The 26,199-nt window shown below is 45.9% G+C and overlaps 1 protein-coding gene across 5 annotated transcripts in view; it reads right to left on the reverse strand.

Annotated features, from left to right (window-relative positions):
* Positions 1-26,199, reverse strand: part of THSD4 (thrombospondin type 1 domain containing 4) — a 360,765-nt gene that overhangs the window by 15,103 nt on the left and 319,463 nt on the right. For all 5 annotated transcript variants that reach the window (XM_028706820.2, XM_028706824.2, XM_028706822.2 and 2 more), the window contains 7 exons: positions 24,257-24,432; positions 23,170-23,266; positions 22,118-22,360; positions 16,390-16,519; positions 15,129-15,333; positions 13,694-13,867; positions 8,335-8,508 (listed from right to left, as the gene is read on the reverse strand). In XM_028706820.2, the coding sequence (XP_028562653.2) occupies positions 8,335-8,508; positions 13,694-13,867; positions 15,129-15,333; positions 16,390-16,519; positions 22,118-22,360; positions 23,170-23,266; positions 24,257-24,432 (1,199 nt within the window). The remainder of the gene's footprint in view (positions 1-8,334; positions 8,509-13,693; positions 13,868-15,128; positions 15,334-16,389; positions 16,520-22,117; positions 22,361-23,169; positions 23,267-24,256; positions 24,433-26,199) is intronic.

Consider the following 26,199-nt stretch of genomic DNA (forward strand, 5'->3'; position numbering starts at 1 on the left):
GGCATGCTGTTGCTCTTTCCTAAGCAGCCTTGCCCTCCTCTTCTTCTCCTAACGGTGGACTTCCCGTCTTCAGGGCCATCAACTTCTCTGCCTGGTACTTCTCCTTTTTTTTTTTCCTGGGTCTCTTTTTCCCTCTGATTATAAATGGTCTGGGCTAATTCCAACATCCATTCAAGGGTGTGGCCCATAAAAACCTTCATTTTTCTTGGTGGATATCGGGCGCCGCTTGGGCTACAAAGGCAGTTTTTATGATAGGGGCATTGGCAGCCTCATCTGGGTCCACAGGGATATACTGGCGGTAGGCTTCCTTCAGCCTCTTTAAGTAGGCTCCAGGGGCCTCCTCTGTCCCTTGTACTATTTCTCTGGCCTCCACGAAGTTGGTGAGTTTTCTGGCTGCCCTCCTCATGCCATTTAAGACATTCTGGCGATAAGTGGTGAGGGTATTTTGCCCTTCAGTGATCTGATAATCCCAATTCAGTGTAGTTTCAGGATATCCTGTTGCAACAGCTTGATCTCCTGCCCCCTGCGCTCTCATGTGTGCTCGGGCTTCAGCATGAATTCGCCTAGCCTCTTCTGTAGTTAGCAGGGCATCCATCAAATATTACACATCATAAAAAGTGGGGTTGTATGTTTTAAAAAAAATTCCCTCAAACAGCTTAATTATTTTGGCAGGGTTTTCTTCAAATGAAGGGTTTTGGTTCTTCCAATTACAAACATCTGCACTAAAGAAGGGGACATGTTGAACTGTATGAGTTCTATTGGGCACCACCCCATTAGGTCCCGCGGGGGTCGGAGGGTCATACACTCTATGGAGAGGCATCACTCTGGCCGCGCCCTTCTCCTGTGCTTCATGTGCCCTATGGAGGGTCACTCTTTTTACTGCCTTCCCCACTCCTTCTGCCACTTTCTTCTCTGTTCCCCTATACATCCCGCTGTTTTTAACATATGGGGACTGACGTCCACTTCTCATAAAGTTCCACATACTTTTTCAAACGTTCTGCCTGTTCCTCTGTTCATATCTTTCCATCACTTGTCAACTTAATCAATCTTCCTACAAATGCCTCATCCTCATCATCCTCTTCTCGTTCCTCCCTTTCTCCATCTTCGCCCAGGTCTTAACAATGCATTGTCCACGGGATTGGGGGCTGGGCCATCTGCTCCCTGTGGCGGGGGTGGTGCCAGGGCTGTTGCCGGGGCATAAGGCGGTGGGGCATCAAAACTTTATCTTCTTCTATCTCTGAATCCTGGAGGACTGGGGGGTTGTCCTCCTGTCTTCCTGACTGAGCAGATACGGCTGCCTGAGACTTTTTGGCAGCATGACTTCAGCCAAGGGGGGGGGGGTTCTTTTCCACATTGGTCTTCCATGTGGAAATGTAGGGGATTTGATCAGGGTGGACATTCAAAATGTTCTGATATAATGGATTAATGAGTTGCAAATCAAGGGTCCTGATGGACGGCCAATTTGTTATTTTGGGGTGGGCCAATCTAATTCACAATGTCCTCATCTTCCCCTCTCATTAGCTTGAATCCCCAAAAGCATTTCAAAGGGGTACTTTTACTTTGGCCAGAACCCATTTCTTCCAGATACTTCGCTACTATTCACAGTAAAAATTCTCTCACACTTCACACACAACAGACCTACAATTGCTCGGCCAAGGGGACACTAAGCCCTGGCCCACACTTGACAATTCAGTCACTAGAGTATCTTGACATGCAACATACAACATACAAAACACACCAATATAATTTCAACATGTAACACACTAAACACACCAAAATAACTTCAGCATGCAATACACAAAACACACCAAAATAACTTCAGCATGCAATACACAAAACACACCAAAATAATTTCCCCTCCTTCTTCTGTTCCAAATTTTTGCTGGTGGCACTCTCCTGCACAACCAGTCCCCTTTTTACCAAACCTTACTGGTGGCATAACACTGCCACGCCCTTTTTTCCCTTCCTGGTGGCCCTCTGCACAACCAGGTGAGGCTTGATCAGACCTCCCCCCCCTTTTCCTTGGGGGCCCACGCCCTTTCCCTTGGGCTTACCGTTTTCCGCTGCGAACCTGTCCCCTCGGCGCCGTCCTCTTTGTTTTTCTCCCTCAACAAGATGTCTCCACTGCAGGACAGTGTGGCCGGCTTCCCCCACAAAACAGGCGGGGTGCGCGCTGAAGCCTGCAAACGCTGCTGAGCTGTTCACCTTGGTTGAGCCTGGCCCTCTGGTCCGTATTGGGGAGAGGGCTGATCCCGGCACGAGCCCCCAAAGAAATGAAGCCTTATTTACCTAGGGATCCATCAGCCACGCCATCCCCGGACCTTGGAGGGAACAAAAGTACCAGGAAAGCAAAATCTTCTTTGGAGAAAAACAGTTTATTGAGATCTGAGCACAGAGTCAAGGTCTGTACTCAGAGACAGCCTGCTGGTTAGTTCCTAGAAATACACTGGCTGTAAAGAAATACGCATCTACAGACTTCTTATACTCTTCTGAACACTCTCCCCCCTCCCATACCTTCTCAAATTATTCCCTTACATAGCACATCTATATTGCTTGCTAAACACATTTTATTGCTTGCTAAACATTCCTGTCTTTATGCTAGCTAAGCAATCTCTCCTCTCTCCTTCGTACACGTGTCTTCATCTTTGCATTAGTAAGCATAAGGCAGGAAAAGGGGCCTCTTTAAGCAGCTGGGTAGGAAATGAACTTTTGACCTGCCCGCCAAATTTAGTAGGTCTGGTTAGTTACTGCTAACAGCAGCGGTTTCTTGCTAGCTGACTAGGCAGGAAACGACCTTCTGACCTGTAGCTAACATCAGCAGTTTCAGATAGCTGGTTAGACAGGAAACGGCCTCCTGACCTGTCTGATTTAGACTTTGCAAATAACTGCTGTCTTTGCTAACTGTCTGGCCGAAATTTGCAGAAGTAAGATTAGCTCAGAGATTTACTTAGGAATTTACTTAGGTGCAGATAATATGGTGAACAACTCTTCTTAGGTACAAAGTACAAGGCACAGAAAATATTGAGAGAAACCTTTCCCATCTCCCTTTATTACAAGGAAGTCAATTTGGGCTTTAAGCAGTTTACATTATATTATTATTATTATTATTATTATTATTAGTTCTTTGCTGGCAGAGCTCTGAGGAAAGCCCTGAAATGGGGCATTCTGAGTGTGGGTGGGGGCTGAGGCAGCCAGGGATCCACTGGATCCCAAGCTGGGCTCACTGCCATCAGGCAATGGCATTGGGCCTTCTCCAGGCCTGACTTGAATTTCCCTGCCACCCTCACCTTTCGCTGTGGCCACTGTGAGCTCTGCCCCTCAGCAAAGTCCCACCGGCAGCGGTTGGGGCAGCTGGATTGCAGTCTAACCAAATTAGGCCTGGGGGGTGGAAGGGGGGGTGTCCCGGGAGTCTCCTCAATGGTGCACTGTTCTCCTGAGAAAGTGGTGCATTTATCGGAGGTGAGGAATGGTGAAGCGGACCCTGTTGGGCTTAACTTTTTTGTTCTGCCTCCAGCATTTGAGGTGAGAATTCAGCTTGGCTTGCTCCCCGCCCCCTTCCCCATTCTGTTTGATATGGGGGAAGTCAGATGCCACGAGGGTTTCCTTTTCGTCTCCATAGCCTGCTCCTGAGGGAGGGGGCTTGGGCTCAGTTCAGAAACAACTTTTGGCCCAGGTAGCCCTTGACTGAATCTTTAAAGGTTAAATACACAATACAGTTCCTGGCACTTTTTGGAAAAGGTCTTCAGGAGAGAAATCCAGCGCTATATTGGTTTCCATGTCACTTGAAAAAGGCTTTAAAAATACCAAAACACGCTTAGCACAATTTACTTAAAAAGAAGAAGAAGAAAAAGAAGAAGGGGGAGCCTTGTTTTTACTTCTGGTAGAGATTAAAAGCACAGGATGCTTAACCAGCCCCAAGTAATCACTTTTAAATTGGCCCAGGGACACTTCAAATGCCTGGAAGCCCCTCAAACAGAAGAGAGCAAAAACTTGACCGCTGCTTCCCAAGAGGGGAGGACTATATGGCGAAGAGGCATGTCTTCACCCAGGCCTTCGATACCTGAGACGTGTGTTTGCAGGAACCACCATGTTCCTGTGAATGTTAAGACTTCTGAACTGTTTTTTACTTCAATTCTTTCCTGCCAGGCCTTTGGCTTTGAATTATCTATGGCCTCCTTTAGTGGGTGGGATGTTCTAATCCCCCTCCCCTCCCCCCTCCTATTACTACTACTACTACTACTATATACTACCTCCCCTTCACCCTAAGGTGCCAGGGCAAGTTATAACATGTGAAACAACATTAAAGTATTGTCTTAAATTAACATGAAAACTTAAGATCTTTCTTGGATCAGATGAATGGTCCATGTAGTCCCACATCTTGTCCTCACAGTGGTTGACTAGGTAAAGCCCACGAGCGATACATGAGCGCAAATGCTCTTTCCTACTTGAGATCCGCAACAGGCATTCAAATACATGCTGCCCTTGATCACTTTACCCCCCGCCCTCCATTCATTTGTCTAATCCCCCTTTAAAGCCTCCCAGACTGGTGGTCTCCACCCCCTCTCCCATCCTTTAACTATGGTGCAAAACAGGGTTTCCTTTTGTCTGTCTGGAATCTCCCAGAATTCAGAGGTTGCCCAAATTTCCTTGAAACATCATTTTCAATAGAAATTTGGGTGGCCGCTCTAGATGGCAGATATGAAGCATAGAAATGATGGAATAACTTTTTAGCAAGCATGTTTGGAAACTGCCAGAGGTTCATAATGAAACCGATTTGGAAGAGACACTGATAATCTGCTCTAAGCATGACTACAAATCAGACGGTCTGAACGGTGCAATCACCATTTTCACCACAAATCAATCTTCAACACATATTTATTTTTTTACACTATATTATATATTGTAGCTGACCAGTGGAGAATTAAAATATTATGGGTTTTAAAATGTCCATGGCTGCATATTCCTGAAGAATTTATTACTTTAGAGAAATAAATTAGAAGCCTGAAGCAATATGGTAGATTTATGGATAAACTCTCTGTGGGTGCTCCGGAGTTCAAGACATAATTCCTGTTAACAGCATTGTAAATTGCTGGTCCCAGAGGCAATTAACTCTTGGGATGCCAGTTAACATAACAGAACCTTGGAGCTGGTCCACCATTCAAAGGTCTATGCTGGGATGGAGGAAGATGTCTATGCAAGAAGAACAAGGATTGGGTGCTTTTCCAGGACTATTAAGCAGATGCACTCTAACAGTGCCCCAATATGAAACAAAGCTGTAAGATGCTGATTGTAAATGTTTGAGAGGGGCTTTCAAGTTGCATCAGCTTTTGTCCTGAGAGAGAGAGAGAGATAGAGAGAGAGAGAGAGTCTGAGTGTGTTGAGCGAATGCTGCATTTCATTATGATTCCATAGCTTGGAATTCTGTGAAATTCTCGGCTGGCATTTTTATTACTTTAAGTTGCTTTTTTTTACATAGCTCACCACTAATCTAATTTAGATCTTTTTCCGACAATATGTGTTAAGAGAGGGGGCAGAGGGCATGAAGGATTAAAAAGGGGGCCAGTTCTATTGCAGAAAGCCTTGAAGTCCTAAAAGCTTTATTGTGCATTTTGTGAGACTAAGCAGTTTATTGGCATGATCAGCCATATCAGGGAGTCAATTATGAAAAAAACGATAGAATTCTGATCATCAAAGTCAGAGATATAGGCCAGCGGTCAACAAACTTTTTCAGCAGGGGGCCGGTCCACTGTCCCTCAGACATTGGGGGGGGCAGGACTATATTTTTGGGGAGGGGGGAATGAACAAATTCCTATGCCCCACAAATAACCCAGAGTTGCATTTTAAATAAAAGGACACGTTCTACTGATTGAAACATGCTGATTCCTGGAGCGTCCACAGGCCAGATTTAGAAGACGATTGGGCCAGATCCGACCCCCGGGCCTTAGTTTGCCTACCCATGATATAGGCCTTTCCAGTGCTGAGGCTAAACCAAACTCCACTGAGAGTAATGGCTTGTCGACACCAGAGTTTGTATTCCCATTTAATTTGTGTAGTTGTAAAGGTGGTGTCTCCCCTTCACATTAACACCCCGGCACAGTCGGCTTGATATTTACAGTCTTTATTACATATGTACAAGAAATAGCTACAGTTCAGGATTATGCATCCGAACCCATTGAGTCAGATTCGGGGAGTGGCTTCCTTCAATTCCCTCGCCAACAAAGTAGGTGTGGGAATTGTGTGAGACATCTTTCATCCTTAGTTTATTTCCCTCCTTGTCTGTGCTGATTTGAAAGCCCCCTCCCTTCCAGAGTCTGAGCTCCCTTCCGGAGCCTCTGGGTGGCTGAAGGGCTCTGCAGCATCCCCGAGCCCCTGCTCCGCCTCTTCTGTCACTTGCTTCTCCAAATTCTCCCTGACAGTAGTCCACATGATGTGACCCTCAAACCACATCAATCTCAATCCTTTCCCCTTGTAAATTTGGTCTTACCTGATAAAGGGATAATCCAATAAATTGGAGAAAATTAGGCTCAAAACTGCTTTCCTTGGGGGTTGCAGACTATTTGTTTTAGCGTTTTGGGGTGGGTGGATCCACTGTGACTTTCTGCTACTTCTCTTCCCTTGCCCACTAACTCATTACCTGAATTTCTTTATCACTTTTGCTTGTAACTATTTCTGGTGTGCTTCAGGAATTCCCTGGTTCTTTCATCCTTCAGATTTGCACAAAACCAGAAAACTGCCCAAGCAATCACCATTAGACATTTCTACAGTAGATATATTGAGCAGCAGTCTGAAAAATGTGTGCTGAGAATTTAGTTGCTTTCATTTTCTTTTCCAGTGTGCTAGTAAGTGTGAGTCAGGAGCTTAGCCACACACATATAACCTTTTGACCTCTCAGATTTGCGCAAAAACCAGAAAACTGCACAAACAGATTTACGATTACTTGACATTGTGTTTTGCACAGTTCTTTGGCGGGTTTTTAAACCAACAACAAGGCATGCCCTATCAGTACTTAACTGCCATAATAGAATCAACCAATTAGAATGCAGGGACATACACAAAAGCCTAGTCCTTTGCACAGGAAACACCAACCTTGCTCCTCATATACTAATTCAAAAGCATGTTGTGACCCACCCTGGGACATTAGCATGAAGGGTGGGTAATAAATCAAGGGCTGGATTCAACTAAACAGTGACTGCATTGGGAGTCATATGGAGCCAGCACAAGTCCTGCTAGCACAATGGCCTTCCCCCACTCCTCCCTAGAGAACTCCCAGAACAGCACACACTCTGGGAGTGGGAGACACATAGGGCACAGTTTTTCAACATTTTTGAACCCATTGCTCCCCTGACCAACTACAATCTTTCTGTGGCACCCCTGTAGAGCTCAGGAGCCCAGTTATGTCACCCCTTGCCTGCAGCTCCTCACCACCTTTTCAAGCACCCTCCCTTGTGGAGTGTTCCCTCAACCTCCCTCCTCTCCCCTCTCCTTGGGAATCCTCTGGGCAGCCACTGCTGCCCCCTGGTCTCTGAGTTGCCCCCCCCCCCGCCCCAAAGAGAGGTGCCTCCTCACACTGCCCCACAGGGGCCTGGGAAGAGGATCCCCCCCAGCCTTAACAGGTGAATGGGAGGCCAGCACCTTACCTTGGGAGGCAACAGTGGGTGCTGCCAGGCCTGCCTGGCATAAAGGCTCCCCTTCAGCGCTGGGCACTCAGCTCCCAGGCACTGGCAGAGGAAGAGGGGTGCAGGGACCCACCACAGGTCCTAACACATTCCCAAGGATGTCAGAATCCAATTTGGTCTGAGTGATCTCTTCTGGTTTTCGTTTGGGGTTTGGTGTCTTGGGGGATTAGCTTAGTTTGTCAAGTCCAGGTACGGATCAGCCAAGGAGTGTTGGGCTCAGCTCTTCCATCGCTAGCTAACCATTATGAAGAAATGGCCAAATAATTAGGGAGAGGGACAGATCCCTAATTGATCCGTCAGCACCTGTTTCTCTCCAGTTTAACTGGTTGAGGGAAAGTGGCCAGAAGGAATACAACCATAGGAGCAGAGAGAGAAAGAAACACCATTCAGATCTCTTAATGGAATTGTGTAGGGTAAAAAGACATTGAGAACATATGGAGCCAACAAAGGATAATTCTTCAGGAATAATAATGATAATAATAATAATAAACCCAAACATTCTGGAATGTGATGATTGCTAAAAGTATTTTCCCAAAAAAGACCAATAAGTATAATAAAGTAAATTAATAAAAAAGAGCCACATAATTAACTCGCCTGAACTCCGTTTTTCTTAATTTTTGCTGGATCTTCCCCTAAACATTTTGAAGATGAACAGTACCTGGCTCCAGCTTCCAGCAAACCATTCCACTTTCCCCAAACATGGCCCATTGTCACAGGGTGTGGTCTCTGCTGGTCTGTTGTGTCCGCAGCCCTCCAGTGGTAAACTGCTGATGTGGTTGGTCATGCATATGACGGAGCGTGTCCGGACACCAGAGCCACATTCGGCTGAGCACTGTCATCGTGGGAGACAACAAAGACATCCGTTAGCCCAACTGCTGCTTTAGTGAAAGCAGTTGTGAAATGCTTGGAAGGTGACTCAAGGGCTCTCTGGCACAAGAAGGTACACAAATCCAGATCAGGTTCTGACAGCAGGAAATCCACATTCTGCAATCAGAATGTATATTCAAAGAGGAATCTTGCTTTGGAAGAGGGGAAAGGGCAAAATGGAAAGAGAGAGAGAAGACAGGGAGACGTTTCCAAGGTGTCATCTGTCTCCTGCCACTTATTCATGAAGCTTAGAAATCTGCTCTAGATAATGATGATGAAGATAAGTAAAAATTGACAGGGTGCTAAATTCTATGCAAGATAGCATAATATGGTGATGTGTGACCTTCTGGGTAACTGAATTGAGGTTTCCATCAAAAATACTTGATAGTGATACCCTAGACAGTGTTATAGTACTCATGCAGCCTATTTTGTTGGAAAGAGATATGCAAACTTTTGGGACTGAGGACCACAATCCCTTTGGTGAATTGGTGGTGCTGTGAACAGCCAAAGCAGAAAGTCTCTGTCTGTCTGTCTCTCTCTTTCACACCCACACACACAGGCCTGATCCAGCAGGCTCTTCTTATATTCAATGAACCTTTCATCCAGTATAAATCCTAATTTGCTGGCAGAGTGTCTATACATCTTTCTGCTAATCATTCACTTATTGTGCACACACAGTGTGTTCCTTTAAAAAAACCCAAAAAAACCCCCATTGATTTGTTATGCTAGGGGGTGACAGAGCATTTTGATCCACTTTAATTTAAATTTCTTGGTATTTGTTTGGATTCCTCCCACAAAACACTCACAGCCTGGTGGTACCATTTTGGGTCATTAACATTCCACGTCCACAAAGTATTTCAATTGGCTTCTGGTGCTTTCAGCACACTCAGCTAGCAATATTACTTGTTGTGGTTCTCCAGAAACTGAGTTCTGTTCTAAGTAAGCTGAACAAACGGATCACATTTCAAATTAGATGCCAACTAAGAAGATACCGACTTGCCCCACTCTGTGCTGTGAGATTTCAGCACAGATTAACTGCTTGCAAAGGATATTAAAGAGCTTCAGCAGCAGACTTGGAGCCAGGATATTGTTGGGCTCTTGAGCTTTATTTCCATCTTTTAAAATTAAAACAAAGACATTTCTCTGCAAAAACCAGACACCCAACAGCATGCTTAAGCTTCTTGAAAACATCTGGGTGACATCATAAAAGCAGCAGAGGAGCCTTGCTGGCTCAGACCAAAGAGGCGTCTGTAGGCCAGCCACGGGTTCAGACTCAAGAGCCTCTGGCTGCAGACTTTCCTGCTGTGGACAGCCAGGGCAGGTGTCACGCTCTGAGCTTGTTGCTGGAGATCATGAAACAATGGAGCCTGAGAAACTTGAGCCCCCTAAGAAGAACTTCCTGGATGCTCATGGGTGTCTTCACCTGAGGAACCGAGGGTCCACTGCATAGGGTCACCATACATCTGGTATTCAGTATTTGGCTCAACAACTTTGCCTAAAAAGCTCAAGAACTTTTGTGTCCGGATTTTCACTTTTTGAAATATGGCAACCCTACCACTGCAGGAGCCAGCCAGCTCAGGGAGTACACCATGGAAGAGGCTGGAGAGCAGAGTGGGAGTTTTCAGGCCAGAGGGCTGGCTCTTTAAGAAAGCCCTAAGTCACAAGGGTGGGACGCGGGTGGTGCTGTGTGTTAAACCACAGAGCCTAGGACTTGCTGATCAGAAGGTTGGCCGTTCGAATCCCCGCGACGGGGTGAGCTCCCGTTGCTCAGTCCCTGCTCCTGCCAACCTAGCAGTTCGAAAGCATGTCAAAGTGCAAGTAGATGAATAGGTACTGCTCCAGCGGGAAGGTAAACGGCGTTTTCTGTGCGCTGCTCTGGTTCACCAGAAGTGGCTTAGTCATGCTGGCCACATGACCCGGAAGCTGTACGCTGGCTCCCTCGGCCAATAAAGTGAGATGAGCGCCGCAACCCCAGAGTTGGTCACAACTGGACCTAATGGTCAGGGGTCCCTTTACCTTTACCTTAAGTCACAAGGGGCAGAGCCAGAGAGAAGTCAGTTGCATACACACCACACACTTAAAACACACTTCTGCCTCCAAAGAACCCTAGGAGCTATAATTTGTTAAGGGTGCTGGGAATCTTAGCTCTGTGAGGGGTAAACTACAGTTCTCAGGATTCTTTGAATGGGGGTGTGTGTCTCAAATTTGTTTAAATGCATGGTGTATATGCATAATTTTTCTGACACTTTTGCCCCCTCTTTTCTTTCAAAGAGTTCAGGGCAGCATGGATGGTTCCCCTGCTCCTGCCCTTGAGGGAATCCAGAGCACAGAGCATCCAGTGGGTGCGCTCATCATTACTCCATGTGAGCAGCAAGTGTGCAGTCTGGGTTTTAGCAACTGCTGTGCTAAAAGTTCTTAGGCTTGAAATGGTGGGAGCAGAACCACTTGTAGTTGTACAGCAACAGGGAACTCTCTTACAGTGGGGGTAGGGTGGGATTTAGTTCAGTTTACATCTCATAGAATCATAGAGTTGGAAGGGACCCTGAGGATCATCCAGTCCAACCCCCGGCAATGCAGGCATAGGGATCGAACCCGCAACCTTGGTGCTGCCACTCTAACCACTGGGCCATCTGAGCTAATGTGCACCTACCTACTTTGCACTTCCCAAAGCAAGGCACAAATCAGAGCCATCCCTAAAACACACAGACAACTGAATTTTCTTGTAAAGTTGTGCAACAAAAAAATTGTACAAGGAAGAAGATGCATATATTAGGGGAGAGCGTACGTAAGAAGAAGAAAATACAATGACTATTTGGAAAAGGGGCTTGCAAAAATATGTACAGTAGGAGAAATTGTGCAGTCAAATAAAGACTTTAAAATAATCACAAAGTGATGTGCAAATGGGAAGAACTGCCAGGGCGGGGCGGGGGGGGGGAGGTGAGAAACTGAGAAGAACCAAAATTGACAATTGTGTCCATACTGAGCTTTTACCAGTGGCTACTGGCTGCCATTACTTTCCCACAACCACCAGCAGCCTGAAAGCCACACTGAAATGGTGCTCTGTGAAGATGCCAGTGGTATGTTTGTGCACAATCCATAATGTCACCTACCTTTCTACCTTCTGAGACTCACAGCAGGTTTATTGGGTGATTTCAAATAAGGAAACAGCACAAAGGGGTGAACGTCTTTCTTCTCAAGTACTGAGGCCCTGATCCAAATCTCTCTCTTTCTCTCTCTCTCTCTCTCTCTCTCTCTCTCACACACACACACACACACACACACACACAGAGCAAACACACAGCTGCTTTTAAAGGGGTTTTGATCATGGATCTCCCATGGGACCTTGACTGTAAGGCAATCATATTTCTGTGGGTGCGTGTGTTTGAAAGAAGTCACCTTAAAATCCAAACTCCAAAGGTAATAATGAGAGAACAGCTGGTGAATTGTGCCCAACACAGTAGCAAACATTTGGAAATGGTTAATATGAAGAATGCACCCAGTGTTTCTCTTGCTGTACATAAAAGCATGCATTGCATAAAAACAGATCTCACCCCACTTCCATACACACATAAAGGCACCTAGTTCTTCCATTTCTTTGCTGCAACATAAATTAATGCAATAATTCTTTCTTTAAAAAACTATACAAAATTCACAACCTATCCTTTGGGCATTCAGCAAAAAATGTTCTAAAAGCATTCTCCAGCATAAAAATAAATAAATGAAGACATATTTTTAAACTTGTGTGGGAACAAATAGTACATTCAGTGGGAGGGGAGAAAGGAAAATGAACTCGTAGCTGATCTGTATGTTCAACCGGGTGGATTTGCACCAACCCTGGATCTAATCCAGAACGCTTTAGTCAGTTTATTTATATTTCGCTGTCTTGGAGAATAATTCTTTTTCTTTTATGCACATGAGATATCGCTCCAATAAATTTCTAAAGAGACGTTCATCTCTGTGTAAAAGAAAATAAGCAAACACACTCAAAAATACTTTGTGATTATAAATTAAAAACGAGTCTCTATTACAAGAAGATCCTTTGAGCCTTTGCCCTGACAAACAAGCTTTGAGGAGCAGGGAGATTCTGGCAGAGCTCCACAACTGCTGGGAAAGAGGTAAGAATCATCATAAAAGGATTGGATTGGAAGACTTTAAAAAAAGATAAAAGACCCAGTTCCTTCCCTTCTCCCCCACAGACAGGAGCACCTACTCATCAGATCCCCATGTGCAACCCAGTGCAATCGCAGTGTAATCCCCACCCCCAGAGCTGGTGCACTGCAGAGCCATCTTATTCCAGGTCCAGCTAGCCTGTGCCAGGACAGACTCACCTGTGGCTATACAGCAGAACAGATGCCAACTCCTGCCAGCCGCAGACAGAATGGCAAATAGACAAGGGTGACGCCAGAAACATCCAGAGGCCATTCCTGGCCTACAGTGGCTGGAGGCAGTTCTCTAGGGCCTGTGGCTGAGGTGTTCCCCTCACCTGCTGCCTGCTTTTCTTTCTAAACTGGGGGTGTCAAGGTTCGAACCCGGGTGTCATGAGTCCCAAAGAGATGTGTCCTGAAGAGACATAGTGGAGGGGCTGGTCGGACCCAGACACAGGGTGGGGGAACTGCCTGCTGCCAACTATGGAGAGGGGACCCAGAAGGTTGGGAGAGGGTGTGCTGGGGCCTTGAGGGAGAGAGCAGTCCCCCCTGGAGGGAGTGACAGACAAGGAGCCAGATTCCAGGGAGGGTCCCAGTGGGGGACCCTCTTACACCTCACATCTGGCTCCATGCCAGCCTTGCCTCGGATCCCAGTGCCCCCTCTAGCCCTGCCAGAGCCCACTCCTGGCCCATCGTCTCAGAACAAGTTCGGTGCTCACTTTTGCCTCCCCCCCTTTTCCACGCTCAAATTCTGCCTCTCCTGTTACCACACAATGGGACCCATGGGGGAGGCGCACAGTCTGTTGGAACAACATCCTCGCTTGCTTAGCATCTGTTCGGCCTCTGAACCCCATTTTGCTGAGGTGATGTACTGATTTGAGCATTAAAGCATTAGGACAGAAAACATACTCCAGAGTTTCAGATCTTTATCCAGTGAAATGATGCATGCAAAATATTTGCCTCGCCACTAAGCTTGAGCTGGAAGATGACCATTACAAGCCTTACCCGGTCGCTCCATTCTGTAAGAAACCAGCTTTTTGCGCAAGGCCCCATATCACAGTTCTCGATATCGTTTGGGCGCAGCTTCATGTTACATTCTTCATCATCAACGACATCTCCAAGATTGCTGACACACTTCACATCTCGTGTCTTCTGACCCACTCCACATGGCACGGAGCACTAAAACAAGAAAGATCTCTGGGTCGGGCAGGCACACAGGGATTGCATGCATTTATTCATTTTGATTGCGTTTCACTCCCTTTGTACCCTGCCCTTCCTCCAAAAGTGTCCAGGGCAGCAAGCATCATAAAGAAGTATAATTCAATTAAAAATGACTAAAAATTAAACAGAGTTTTGCTGAGGTTTTGATAAAAATCAGTTTGTTATTCATACGTTCTTCTTATGCTGGTCTGTGATAATAATAAAGGTGTGTGTGTGTGTGTGTGTGTGTGTGTGTGCGCGCGCGCGCGCGTGCACACGCTTGCAGGGCTCTTTTACTGCATTTGCAATGAAATAAGGAATTGATGGCTGTGGCAGTGATTGTATAAACCTGCCCTGCCAGGCAAATAAATATCCAGGACTAAAATACTATTTTCTATTATGTCATTGTTGCAAATTGGATGGAATACAGATTATGTTTTACAGTCGAAGCATATTTTAAATTGTGAACACTAATATAACATTTGGAGCTATCCAACAAATGGCTTGAGATTTTGATGTTGAAAGTCTCTACTCCATCCCAGGTAGGTGCATGGAAGATGAGGAAGTCTAGGGGGCCACAGTACATGGTCCCGAACCTCACCATCAGCATTTCCAATGGTCTCAGCAAGAAGGAGCAGGTGCTGATAAGAACATAAGAAAAGCCCTGATGGATCAGGCTGAAGGCAGGGATGGGGAACCTTAGGCCAGAGGGCCAGAGGCAGCCCCCCAAACCTTTCTATTTAACCCTCAGGACTCTTCCCTGGCCCTGCTCTGCCGCTTCCAGGAGGGTTTCTGCCAGGCTCCAATATGTCCTTGAACTCTCTTAATGCTTCTTGTTTTCCTGCATGGAGGGCAGAGGAGGGTGTGCAATGTGGCCCTCAGGTTGAGAAAAAGCTATCCACTGCTTTCAGTTATATACTTTCCCCCTTAAAGGCCATCCTCGTTCCCCAAGCTCACAGGAGCGGCTTTCCTGCTAGCCTCTTCTACCTGCCCTTTCGTAAAACATTCGGACAACTTCCATGTTATGGGTGACATCCAGTGTTTTGGTTCCATGAATGGAAGGACATTCTGGTTGAGTAAGGAGAGTTGTGAAAGGAGCCCTTCCACAAACGGAGTGAGAACACTGGAAGTTCCCCAGTGTTGCAGGATCAGGGCTGGTGCAATGTCAGCTGCATCCACTGCTCCTGAAAGGTAAGCCTGTTGGGGGGCATGTTCTGTGCTCTGAATCATTCCTGTTTACCGATGTCCATTCTGTCCGAATTTGCCATTCGCTGCAGATCTTCAGCTGGCACGTACTTGTGGTCTCTGGTTTCTCCAGATGGTGGCAGCGGTGTGGCTGGACCGTCAGGGTGCGGTTGGCATAGATCTGCCGGCACAGGACTTGGCGGTGCTGCATCCCGAGGCCACAGGTCTTGCTGCATTCCGACCACTCCCCAATATCCCAGCTAAGAAATGCGGGAAGGAAGAAGAGATGGGGGTCATTCTATATCTGTTTGGGGGTGGGGAGCCTCAAGCCTGGTGGTGTTGGTAGGGAAATGTGGCCCTCAATACCTCTCTGTCTGGCCCTTGCAACTCTCCCCAGGCCATGCCTTCCCCAGCTCCACCCTCCACTGGCCTTGCTTCACACCCTCCCTGGGATATGAGGGGTGCTCGAGTGTGGGTAGAAAGTAGCCCACGGTACGAAGGCAATATTTGCCTTCATTGCCCCACCCACCACTAGGATGTGGCCCCCAGAAGGGAATGTGGCCCTCATGCTGGAAAAAAAAGTTTAGCACCCCATCTATCTACGTGCTGGACAGAAAAAGTTTTTGAGCTCAGCCACTGTCCTAGCCCAGGGGTTCGCCAACATTTTTCTCTGGGCCACACTTTGCGAATAAAAATTTGCTTGTGCCACACTGTGTTTGAAATGTATGTGCGGATGTGGCACAAATCAATGTGCAGGGAGTAAAGCAGCATATATTATATTTGATCGGTGAAATGGGCACTGTTACAGGCGTTACATTTGTAAGAACTGCATCTTTAAGTGTGGCAACGCCTACGCTTTGGAATGCCCTGCCTCTTGATCTCAAGCAGGCGCCTTCACAATACTCTCTTCAGAGCCTGCTAAAAACAATTTTGATTAGACAAACCTGCTCAGATGTTAAGAAAGTCTAACATGGACTTAAATTATTCTTGTTGATTTTCTAAGTGATAATGTTATTGTCCTATCTTTTTTGTAAAATGATTTAAAATCAAGTGCTGCATAAATTTTATGAAATAAATAAATAATATTATTGATTGTTTAATTGTCCTGAGAGTTAATGGAGCACACCACAGGGGGTGAAGTCAAATGACTGCACCAAAGTGACCTCCCGGGGCGAGAGTCTGGGCAGTGGGTACCGAGGTCCTGGACTGCCCAGACGACAAGACTAGTCTCTCAGCCTCACTGATGTGGTCCAAAGGAAAGCAGAGTAATACGAACCCTGATTTAACCATACAAGTAATAAGCATCATCCTCTTACAAGGCTGGGCATGGGAAGGTGTTGCAGGCTTCCTCTTCTGGGGTGGGCTTGGTGCTGGTGTCACAGTAGCTTTCAGACACCTCCTCGTGGCTATTCCGGTTGACGCAGAGGAAGATGGGATACTGTGAGCCTGGGGTGGAAAGCAAGGAAGGAAAAGTAAGAAGCAGTGGGGGAAATCTCAGGGTCATATGTTGGGTGAAAGATTCCTGTATTGCCCTGGACTAGACGAGATCACCCTTCTGTTCCCATTCAACTCTACAATTTTACAATTTATTTACTAATAGACTGACATAGTTGAGCCATTGGCCTAATTCACCTGCTTCTTCTTATGTTCTTAAAGGTGGCAAAAAACAAGGGTAGCAGTCAGTTCTTCCCTACACATTTAACAGCAGCTTTTTTTGTTTTTAAATCAGGTTTCATTGGCCAATTAAAATAAACAAAAAGGAAAGGTAAATGGCCTTCGCACTGGGCAAAGCATACTTGATCTTTGCTCTTGACTATCAGCTCAATCACTATGCCAATCTTTATTTTGCTTACGAAGTTTGTTGTCCTGAACTATGCTGCAGCTTTGTTATGGCCCGTGGCTAAAACAAAATGCATATGGAATTGAATCACAGAACAAAGGGGGATTAGCTTCCTCTGCCTTGGAAATGTTTCCTAAACCCTTAGGATTGGGCTGCCCATTATATCATGTCGAAGAGCTGATCATCGCCGTCATCGCCGTCGCCCCCCGCCCCTCGCCAAAGCTCAGGAGGGGATTTTTGCAATTTCTCTTTGTGAGCCCTGGAATAAATCCCTTTCTGAATTCAAACCAGAGAGGCACCTCTGTCTTGCCAATTTCTCCAAGGCTAAAACTTGGACCAAGTTGGATAATCTTCCTAGTCAAAATATGACACATGGGTGGACTTGCGCCAACTCTGAAGTGTATTTTGATAACAAGACCGCAGCTCTCTTGAGGCAAGAAGGAATCTGCAGCAGAGCGGTCCCATTAACAGGCCAGCCTGCTCGGCAAAGAGCTGAGTCAGTCAGGCTTCTGTGGGGCGCAGGCTGCTGGGCTGCAGCACTTCCCACAGGTTTGGGGGAACAAAATGGAAAAGGTGCAGCAGCGCCCCATGGCATCCTAAGGGAGGTCCTGGGACATCAGCAGGTGCCTGTTTCCCAAGGCCATGAAGGCTCCAGCTTGGAAGAGGACTGCTCTTCAGCATGGACTGGAAAACTGTTTAGACACTGGAGCCTCCACCCATTCCTGACTCCAAGTCTGGCCCTGAACATTAAGAACTTAAGAAGAGCCTTTAGCTGGATCAGGCCAATGGCCCATTTAGTCCAGCCTCCTGTTCTCACAGTGGCTGCCCAGATGCTTGAGGAAACTGGCAAGCAAGAGCTGGGCACTAGAGCCCTCTCCTCTCTGTGGTTTCCAGCCACTGTAGCTCAGGGGTAGAGCATCTGCCTCACAAAAAGAAGGTCCCAGGTTCAATCCCCAGCATCTCCAGGTGGGATTGGGAGAGACTCCTGCCTGAAATTCAGGAATGCCACTGCCAGTCAGTGTAGACCATATGGAGCTAGATGGACCAATGTTCTGACTCAGTGTAAGGCACCTGCCAATGTTCCTAACCATGGCCAGTAGCCATTGAAACCATGGATTTGTTCTCTGTGTCCTTCGGCTGCTCTCACACACTACAATTTTTTACTTGGTTGTGTTATTTATTTTTTCAGCTCGTTCTTAATTTCCATATGTTAAGGCATCATGTTGCACATCTTGTTTTAGACATGCTTTAAATATTCCTGACAACCCATTTTATATGTTATAATATTTTACTTCTATCTTGTTTGGGTCCATGAAGAGATGTGATTTGACAAAGCAGCACACCCAGAAGGCACTTTGTTTTAATTCATCCTGGACTTAATGCTGCAGAGTTCATCATGGGTGGGGGGTGGGCGGGGGGGGGGAGAAAACACATTGGCTGTCCCGATTACCACTAATGGCTGCTTGGCAGCTGGAAAGAGTGGAAAGAGGCAGGTTTTCTCATAAAAGACATGAGAATGAAAGTTTCTGCCAAAATGGAATGTATTCAGTGGTGTGTTCAACCGGGAAAGCTTTCAGCATCACATATGCTAATTTACAGTAATTTCACTTCCAGAGGCATTTTTCTTCTTGCAGGATTTGCAGGATAGGTGTAACTTTTGGTACAGGGTGGAGTTTGCTCCTCCCCCCACAAATGGGCCCATGAACATGAGAGACATAATTAAAAGCATTCAAAGTGTACAAAGTTCACATGGATGACTCACATGTCAGTGTCAGGCTGCAGCTCAGGGCAAGAGCAAATGCTTTGCCTGCAGAAGGTCCCAGGTTCCATCTCCAGCCCCTACAAGGCAAGGCTGGGAAATGCTGCTGCCTAAAACGCAGGAGGGCCATTGCCAGTCGCTGCAAAAGCCTATATTGCATTAATATCGTTTTCAGGCGGCAGATGTTTAGCACTTAACGCTGAGGGTCCCTACCAAAGAGCGATCAGAAGGAGTCCCACAGTCTCAGTATTTCCACACTAAATGCCCTATTCCTGTGATGGATGCCATTTTCCCCACAGAGAAAATACCCTGAAATAATGCTCCTTCTAGGGCAGGGGTCTGCAACCTTTAAGACAAAAAGAGCCACTTGGACCCGTTTCCGAAGGGGGAAAAAACTGGGAGCCGCAAAACCGGGAAGGTGACGTCGGGACGGTGCGTGACTAACACACGCACCGCCCCCATGCGACGTCACAGCCAGTACAGCGCCCGCCACAGTGGGGAGTGTCAGGGCGCACAATGCGCCTCCTCCCCTCGCTAGTATCCACCCCGGAGCCGCGGCAAAGGTGTAAAAGAGCCACATGCGTCTCCGGAGCCACGGGTTGCAGACCCCTGTTCTAGGGCATTGGGGAGGGACCATGATGGCTACCAGGTGGCAGCTGCTAGGAGGAGATGCCCCTCACTGTTGTTAACATTAAAAGAAAGAGGGGGAAAATCTCTGCTGCCCTGCTGTCATCCTACTGCCAGGGTCAGCCAGCCCCCACAGATCATTATACCCTTGAAAAGGACCAAAATGTGCTCCCACTTGGCTTCCGGTTCCTCTCTGCCATAATGGAGGCAGACCCCCATGACAGCAGGAGGTCATTGGCAAAGGAAAAACAAGAATGCTTGAGGGTAATTATCCTAGCAAGTTCCCCCCAGGGATGGGGTGGGTGGGCTTCACTCGCAGTTCATCTTGGTACCTGTCTCTCGCTCCAGTATAAGAAGCAGGGAGGCGCTGAATACGAAGGCAGGTTCTCCTGTTAATTAGAATTTAATTGGACTAAAGTAGAGGCGCATGCTAGAAGAGATGAGATCACAAACTGCGGAACAAAAACAACTGCAAGGTCTTTAAGGTTTGAACTTGAGAGAAGACTTCATTGGATGCAAAAGATGCTGTAGGGAGAGGGGAGCCTACGGCTTCTTTATATAAAGTTTTCTTCTCTGCATTTATGTTTCGGCAACCCTCCCTTGAATGTTAGTTCAAATTATATTTGTACAAGCAAGGGCGGAAGAAATTGGATTATAGATATGGAATATAACATTAAACGGAACTGTGTGTGTTAAAAAAAGGGGAAAGGGAGGGAAGCTCTATTTTGCAAAAGTTTTATGATGGAAACTTAGAGCTGACTCTTCCCCACCCTTAATTATTTATAGAATCAACTGAATAACACTAAAAGGACTTGAAATTAAATTTAATTGGAAGTATAAATGCTCATTTATCTTCAGTCGGATGGAAGGATGAAAGAAGTCTGCGAACTTGCCAAGGAACTGATAAGGTTCATTACTGAGTGATCTGCAGTTCAACAGACTGCTCTTCTTCCCAGGCTCAGAGGGAAAATGGTGAAAACAGGTTATTTATTGGGACAGAGTGACTTTTGCAGTTGTTGTTAAAGTTGCAAAATAACCAAGCATGGGATGGAGCAATGGAGAAATTTCTGGAACAATGGGATATCAGCTCCGCCTAAGGCATGATGGAGAACAGCAGCAACAGGAGGAATAAAATCTTACAAGGAAAGGAAGAAACACCATGGACAGAATAATTGCCACACACAGGAAGAACAAGGATATTGTTTGAGTTCCTCACTTAACGTGTCAACACAAATAGAAGTTATTAATATTGCAGTTGTTGTATAAGGGATTATTACAACCGGAATGTAATGGAAATTAATACGATTTTGGAATGCAGAAATAAAGCAAATAATCAAGCCATCAATTCTAGCATGTGGGGGCCCCACCTTATCTAAATTATATAATTTGGCATTTAAACAATTGGTATTATTAATTGTATTATAAATTGGTATTATTATAATGAGGCTATTATTGGATTGTAATTGAAAACTAATAAAAATTATTATTAAAAGCAAAAAACAAAATGTGCTCCCACTTCACCCCACATGTAGATGGGCTGGCACATTTTGGGGGTGGGGGTGTACATTTTTGTTCTGCACTAGCATAAACGTGTGTGGCTCCCTGTGGTTCTTTTGCAGGCACTTCCCATTTTAATTGGAGATGCCATGTTGAATCAGAGACCTTCTGTACAAAGCATGCACCCTGCAACAGAGCTGTTGTTTCTGTGGCTATTGGATGGAGTCCGGCACACTTCCGTGCCCCCCCACTGGACCCCCGTGGATAGCTCTCCGTCAGCTTCTTGTAGCAGAGTCGTCGCAGCGGTAGAAACTGTTGCAATGTGTGTGTGTGTAATAACTCAGTATCTCACGGTCTTTGGTATCTCAACATTTGAACATACCACACTTTCCTCTTTTGGCCATCTAAATTTTTCTAGAAGGACTACCCTTGTAATCACTTGATGTTTGCCAAATTAAGACGACTACATGATATCAGACAATAGCAATACCTGCCTTTAGCAGGTAGCCATCAGGGCAGATTGTAACAGGGATGTGGAACCTGTGCCCCACTAGTTGTTGTTGGGCTCCAATGCCCATCAGTCCCAGCCAATATGGTCAGGGCTCAGTACGATGGGAGCTGCAGTCCAACAACACCTGGAAGGCACCAGCTTCCCCTTCCCTGGATTTTAACTTGCTTCTCTCCTGGACTATGCAGAATTGGACAGAATGACAGGAAGGATTCAAAACCTGCAGCACCAGAGATTTACAGAAGATTGGAAGAAGTATATGAATTATTTGAAGAGCAACTGTAATCAACAAATTACGCTAGTAGGACTACAAGACGTTTTATAAGGAGAAATATACAAAGTGTTACAAAGTAGAAAAAGATAGAGATATTGGTTATGAGTTTGAAATGTAACAGGGAAGATAAGAAATGCATACTGAGAGATTAGATTGGAAAATTTTCAGACAGGATTGATGGAAGTCAAAAATTTGAATAAGATGTAAAAGTATGTTTAATTACTGTTGAAAATGATATGTTAAAAAAACCAATAAAAAATTAGATTTTTTTTAAAAAAAATTGCTTCTCTCCATTGCTCCTGCAAGTGACATGTCCTCCTTCTATGAATGCATCCTGTCTTTGCCTTGAGTTGATGTGTGCACCATGCTTTATAGCTCTTTACAAGCAGACACTGGCTATGTTTGCTTTTCCCTTGGTTAGAGACAAAGACAACACAGTTACTAAGTTCTTCCCGTACTCCATATTTTGCCTTTGGCAGACCAGGATCCCCCAGGGTAGAATATATGTGTCAACTGTCCACACACTCCAGACCGCCTACCTTTTCCACACGTGGCGGAGCATTCGGTCGTTCCAACTTGCTTCCAGTTGTGCTCTCGGCTGCGTCTTGCTGGCTGACCAGCAGGCACCTGGTTGTCTGGCTGATGAGAGGGAAACCTTCCTGGCTGGATCACCGGAAAGGTCCCCACAGGCTGCCCCATGTGAGTGCCTGTCTCCCCATGCAAATCCTCCTCCTCATAATTCACTGTCTCTGTCACATCCAACTGGCCATTGAATGGCTCCCCTGGGGGAATGGAGACAATAAATGCTTAAAATAATAGTCGTTCCTCTCGACCACGAGCCATTCCAAATGCAGTAAGGCAAAATCCCCATGACAAGCTGGGATGTTTATGCAAGTCCAGAAGCGAGTTTTAACAGGAAAACACAACATTTGTTCATATATACAAAGGCTGTATGGTTCTTTTGGAACAAGGCACCTCATTTGTCACAAATCAGAAAACTGATGAGCTCTCTTACTGGTATCACGATTCCTGCACAGAGCATTAATTAGAAGATCATTGCATTGGGGGAAAAGAAATACCAGTGGGGATCTCTCTGCTCATGCATTTGGAGATTTGAGGGGTGTTCCAATGAAGTCCTGAATAATGGGTTGTACCCAATGGAGTCATATGCAGAATGAACCCATTGAAATCAATGGACTTCAGCAACTATTTTTGCAACAAAACAGCATGATCTTAACTAGATATATCTAAACTTACAAAGTTCCATAGAATCATAGAGAGTCGGAAGAGACCCCAAGGCCCATCTAGTCCAACTCCCTATAACTATAGTTTGGTTCAGAGCTGCTGACTTGTGCCCCAAATTGCAGGGGACCAGTTGTGTGTGCGCACAACGTGACACCATGACGTCACGGGTGCCATCACATGCATGAGGTGCCAAGGGCACATCTTTGGGAGGAGGCCCCCTCAACATGGTGGGAAGGGGCTTGGCCCCCTGCCTACAAATATTGTTTGACCCCATAACGATGGTGCCTATGGTTTGGTTGAATAAGAGATGGCAGGTAACTCTTTCAGAATAAAACAGTCATCTTACCTGGCCGTCGATGAAGAGGCACCTGAGGGCTGATGACATTGGGCCCTGGAATGATGTACTCATAATGTATACCTGGATTGGGCTGCTGATGAATCATCTAAGGCAGAAACGAATCAAATGAGTGCCTGGGCAGATAGGGGGCTTAAGCTTCTCCACAGCAAACATATCAATCTAGAGACATTGCTCAGACCCCAGATTCAGAGATAGGAGACTTGGGGGCTTGTAGTTCTTGCCTCAAATAAAAAGTGAGCACTGGGACCCCTGAATTCTTCTGCAGCTGAGATGGAAATGAAAGCCAACCTTCTTTTCAATTTTTAAACCACCCTTCATCACAATAGATACTTAAGCCATTTACAAACCATCATATGAAAGAGAACACAATATGCAATAATAAAAATATTGTTCAATTATTAATACAACAATAACAGAGAAACATTTTGATGAACATAGCAGCAGTCTGTTGTAACAACAGTACTAAAACCTTGACTAAGACAATTGATTTCTACCCCACACCAGGCTAAACAAATATGTCAAAGGAAACCCAGGCATCTACAGTTCCAAGGGGATGGAGTTCCACAGCTGGGGAGCTGCTACAAAGAAGGTCCAGCCTTGTGTCACTGCATGGCAAGCGCCATTCACTGGTGGAATGGCCAGAAGGTTCCCCCTGGTGATCTCAGGGGGGAGGCGGGGAGAAACATCTCAGCAAAATAGCTAGGTAGGCTAAATGGAAGTGATAAGCCCCACCATTCTCTTCTGGGTACAGCTATGAGACTTAGCAGGTGGTCTCCTTTCAGTCACCATTTCTAAGCCTCACAGATTGTGGCGAGGATCAAATGGGATAACTGCCACCCTGAGCTCCTTCGAGGGCAGGAATTTGATCAACAGTAACCCTACTCAAATCCAGTGGTACTTCTGAGTGCGCATGCAAGTCGAATAAGACTGCAAAGCAGTGTCCCCCCCCCCCCAATTCAGTGGTTTGCATACTACTAACTATCAAGGGTGGTTCTTCTAGGTTATAGAGAAAGAGAACAAAATGGTCTTGTAGTTAACTGAAGTGGTATTATTATGCCTAATATTTGCAGCTTACATAGACATCCAAGATTTCATTTGTTGGGCCATCTGCTAGAAAGGATTCCCCTGCAGTACTTGAGATTTCATTGGGGCGTTTGTAGGTGAACATTGTTCCTCCTCCCTCATATCGCCCAGGTCGATCAATTGCCCAGTTCCCATTGATAATAGACCGCCCTGATCGACTCCGCAGTGCTGTAAGAAACAAGGGGGGAGATGGCATGTGTTAAGTTATACAAATATGTATTTATGATCTATAAATGTTCATATTGACACAGCAATGTCCACATCAATAAAACCTGAGCACAAATTCCGTAACTGTTTGGTGGCAGAACATGTGCTGTATCTGCAAAGTGTCACGGGTTCCATCCTTGGTATCTCCAGACTGAGAATGATTCCTGCATGAAATCCTGGAGAGCTGTTGCCAGTCAATGTCAACAATACTGAGCTAGACAGACCAAGGGTTGTGCAGTACTTCCTGTGTTCCTGAGTGTCTAGAATACATCTCTAGGCGAGTCCAGGATGCAGTAACAGGAGAAAATAAGTCATTCTGAAAATCTAACCCAAAAAGAAGAGGAAGAATTGCTTCCAGTGACTCTGTATCACTCACCATGAGCTCTTGGAACTGTTTCCTTTATGGCAGAAATGGGGAACCTGTGGTCTCCCAGATATTTTGAACTACAACTTCAATCACCCCCAACCACTGATCATATTGGCAGGGGCTGATAGGAATTAAAGTTCAACAACATCTGGAGGGCCACAGGCTACCCATCCCTACTTTAGGAAATCCTCAGGTACCAACCGCTCCTTTCCAGAATGCCCTGCATCACTCAGCATCCTGCCTTCATTGCCAACACCACACCCAGAAGTGGCAACAGAATACCCACTGCCAGAGGGATAACACTGAGGCCTTTCTAATGTAGAAAAAAAGTGAATGGGAACATGATATGGGTCTATGAGGTTGTATAAGGTGTGGAGGAAGTGGATTGAGAGAGGTTTTATCCCTCTCTCATACTACTAGAACCCAATGAGATCACCCAATGAAGGTGAACTTTAATAGATGGGGGGGGGGGGTTTCAATGATTCCTTCACACTGTGCATAGTTAAACTTCTTGGCTTATGGACGATAAGGCTATCAATGGCTACTGGTATAGATTTGTTTATTTTACTTATTTATGTGCTGCTTAATACTATAGTTCCTAATGTGTACAACAGAAATGCATCCTAAAACCAGTTAAATTAACCAGAATACTGGGGGGGGGGGGACTCACCTAAATAATCAAAACTGAAAAAAATGCCAGTTGGTCACATATTCTCACCAAGATGAGAGGCAGTATGCTTGGGAGTGCTGCTGCACTTAGGTGCTTCTGGTGGACTTCCCCAAGGCATCGTTGGCCATTGTGAGACCAGGATGCTGGACTAGATAGACCTTTGGTCTGATCCAGCAAGGCTCTTCTTCTGTTCCCTCCAATTGTAAGCTGGAGTTTAAGCCACAACCTTTTCAGACTGAGCAAGTGCTTGTCCACAGCAGGATCATTCCTCCTTAGATAGATCTGCTTAGTGACTTTAGCGATGCATCCATTTCCCCTGTGATCTGTCCATGGTCCTGACACCTTGCCAGTCACTTTCCATTTGAACTGGGTGTTCTTTGGATGTACTTCCTTCTTGCTGACACTTAATTCAACCTACCTCCTGGGCTGAAGGTTCTTTCCAAAGTTATGTTCCATTACTGGGAAGCAGCTCCTCCACAGGGGTGAGCCTTGAATAGGCACCTGGCACAAATGAGGAACATCTACCTGTAGATTTAGCAGTGGAGTGCCTGGGTGCGCGTGCGCACGCACACACTGATATTGTTGGACTCAAACTCCCATCAGCCCCTCTACTTGGGGATTATTCCTTTGAAATATTATTTTATTTGATGGTGTTCACAAATGGTCAAGACCTTTTCCTCTTCTTTCCTTT

The sequence above is a fragment of the Podarcis muralis genome, chromosome 14 (assembly GCF_964188315.1).
Source record: "Podarcis muralis chromosome 14, rPodMur119.hap1.1, whole genome shotgun sequence".
In the NCBI taxonomy this organism is placed as follows: domain Eukaryota; kingdom Metazoa; phylum Chordata; class Lepidosauria; order Squamata; family Lacertidae; genus Podarcis; species Podarcis muralis.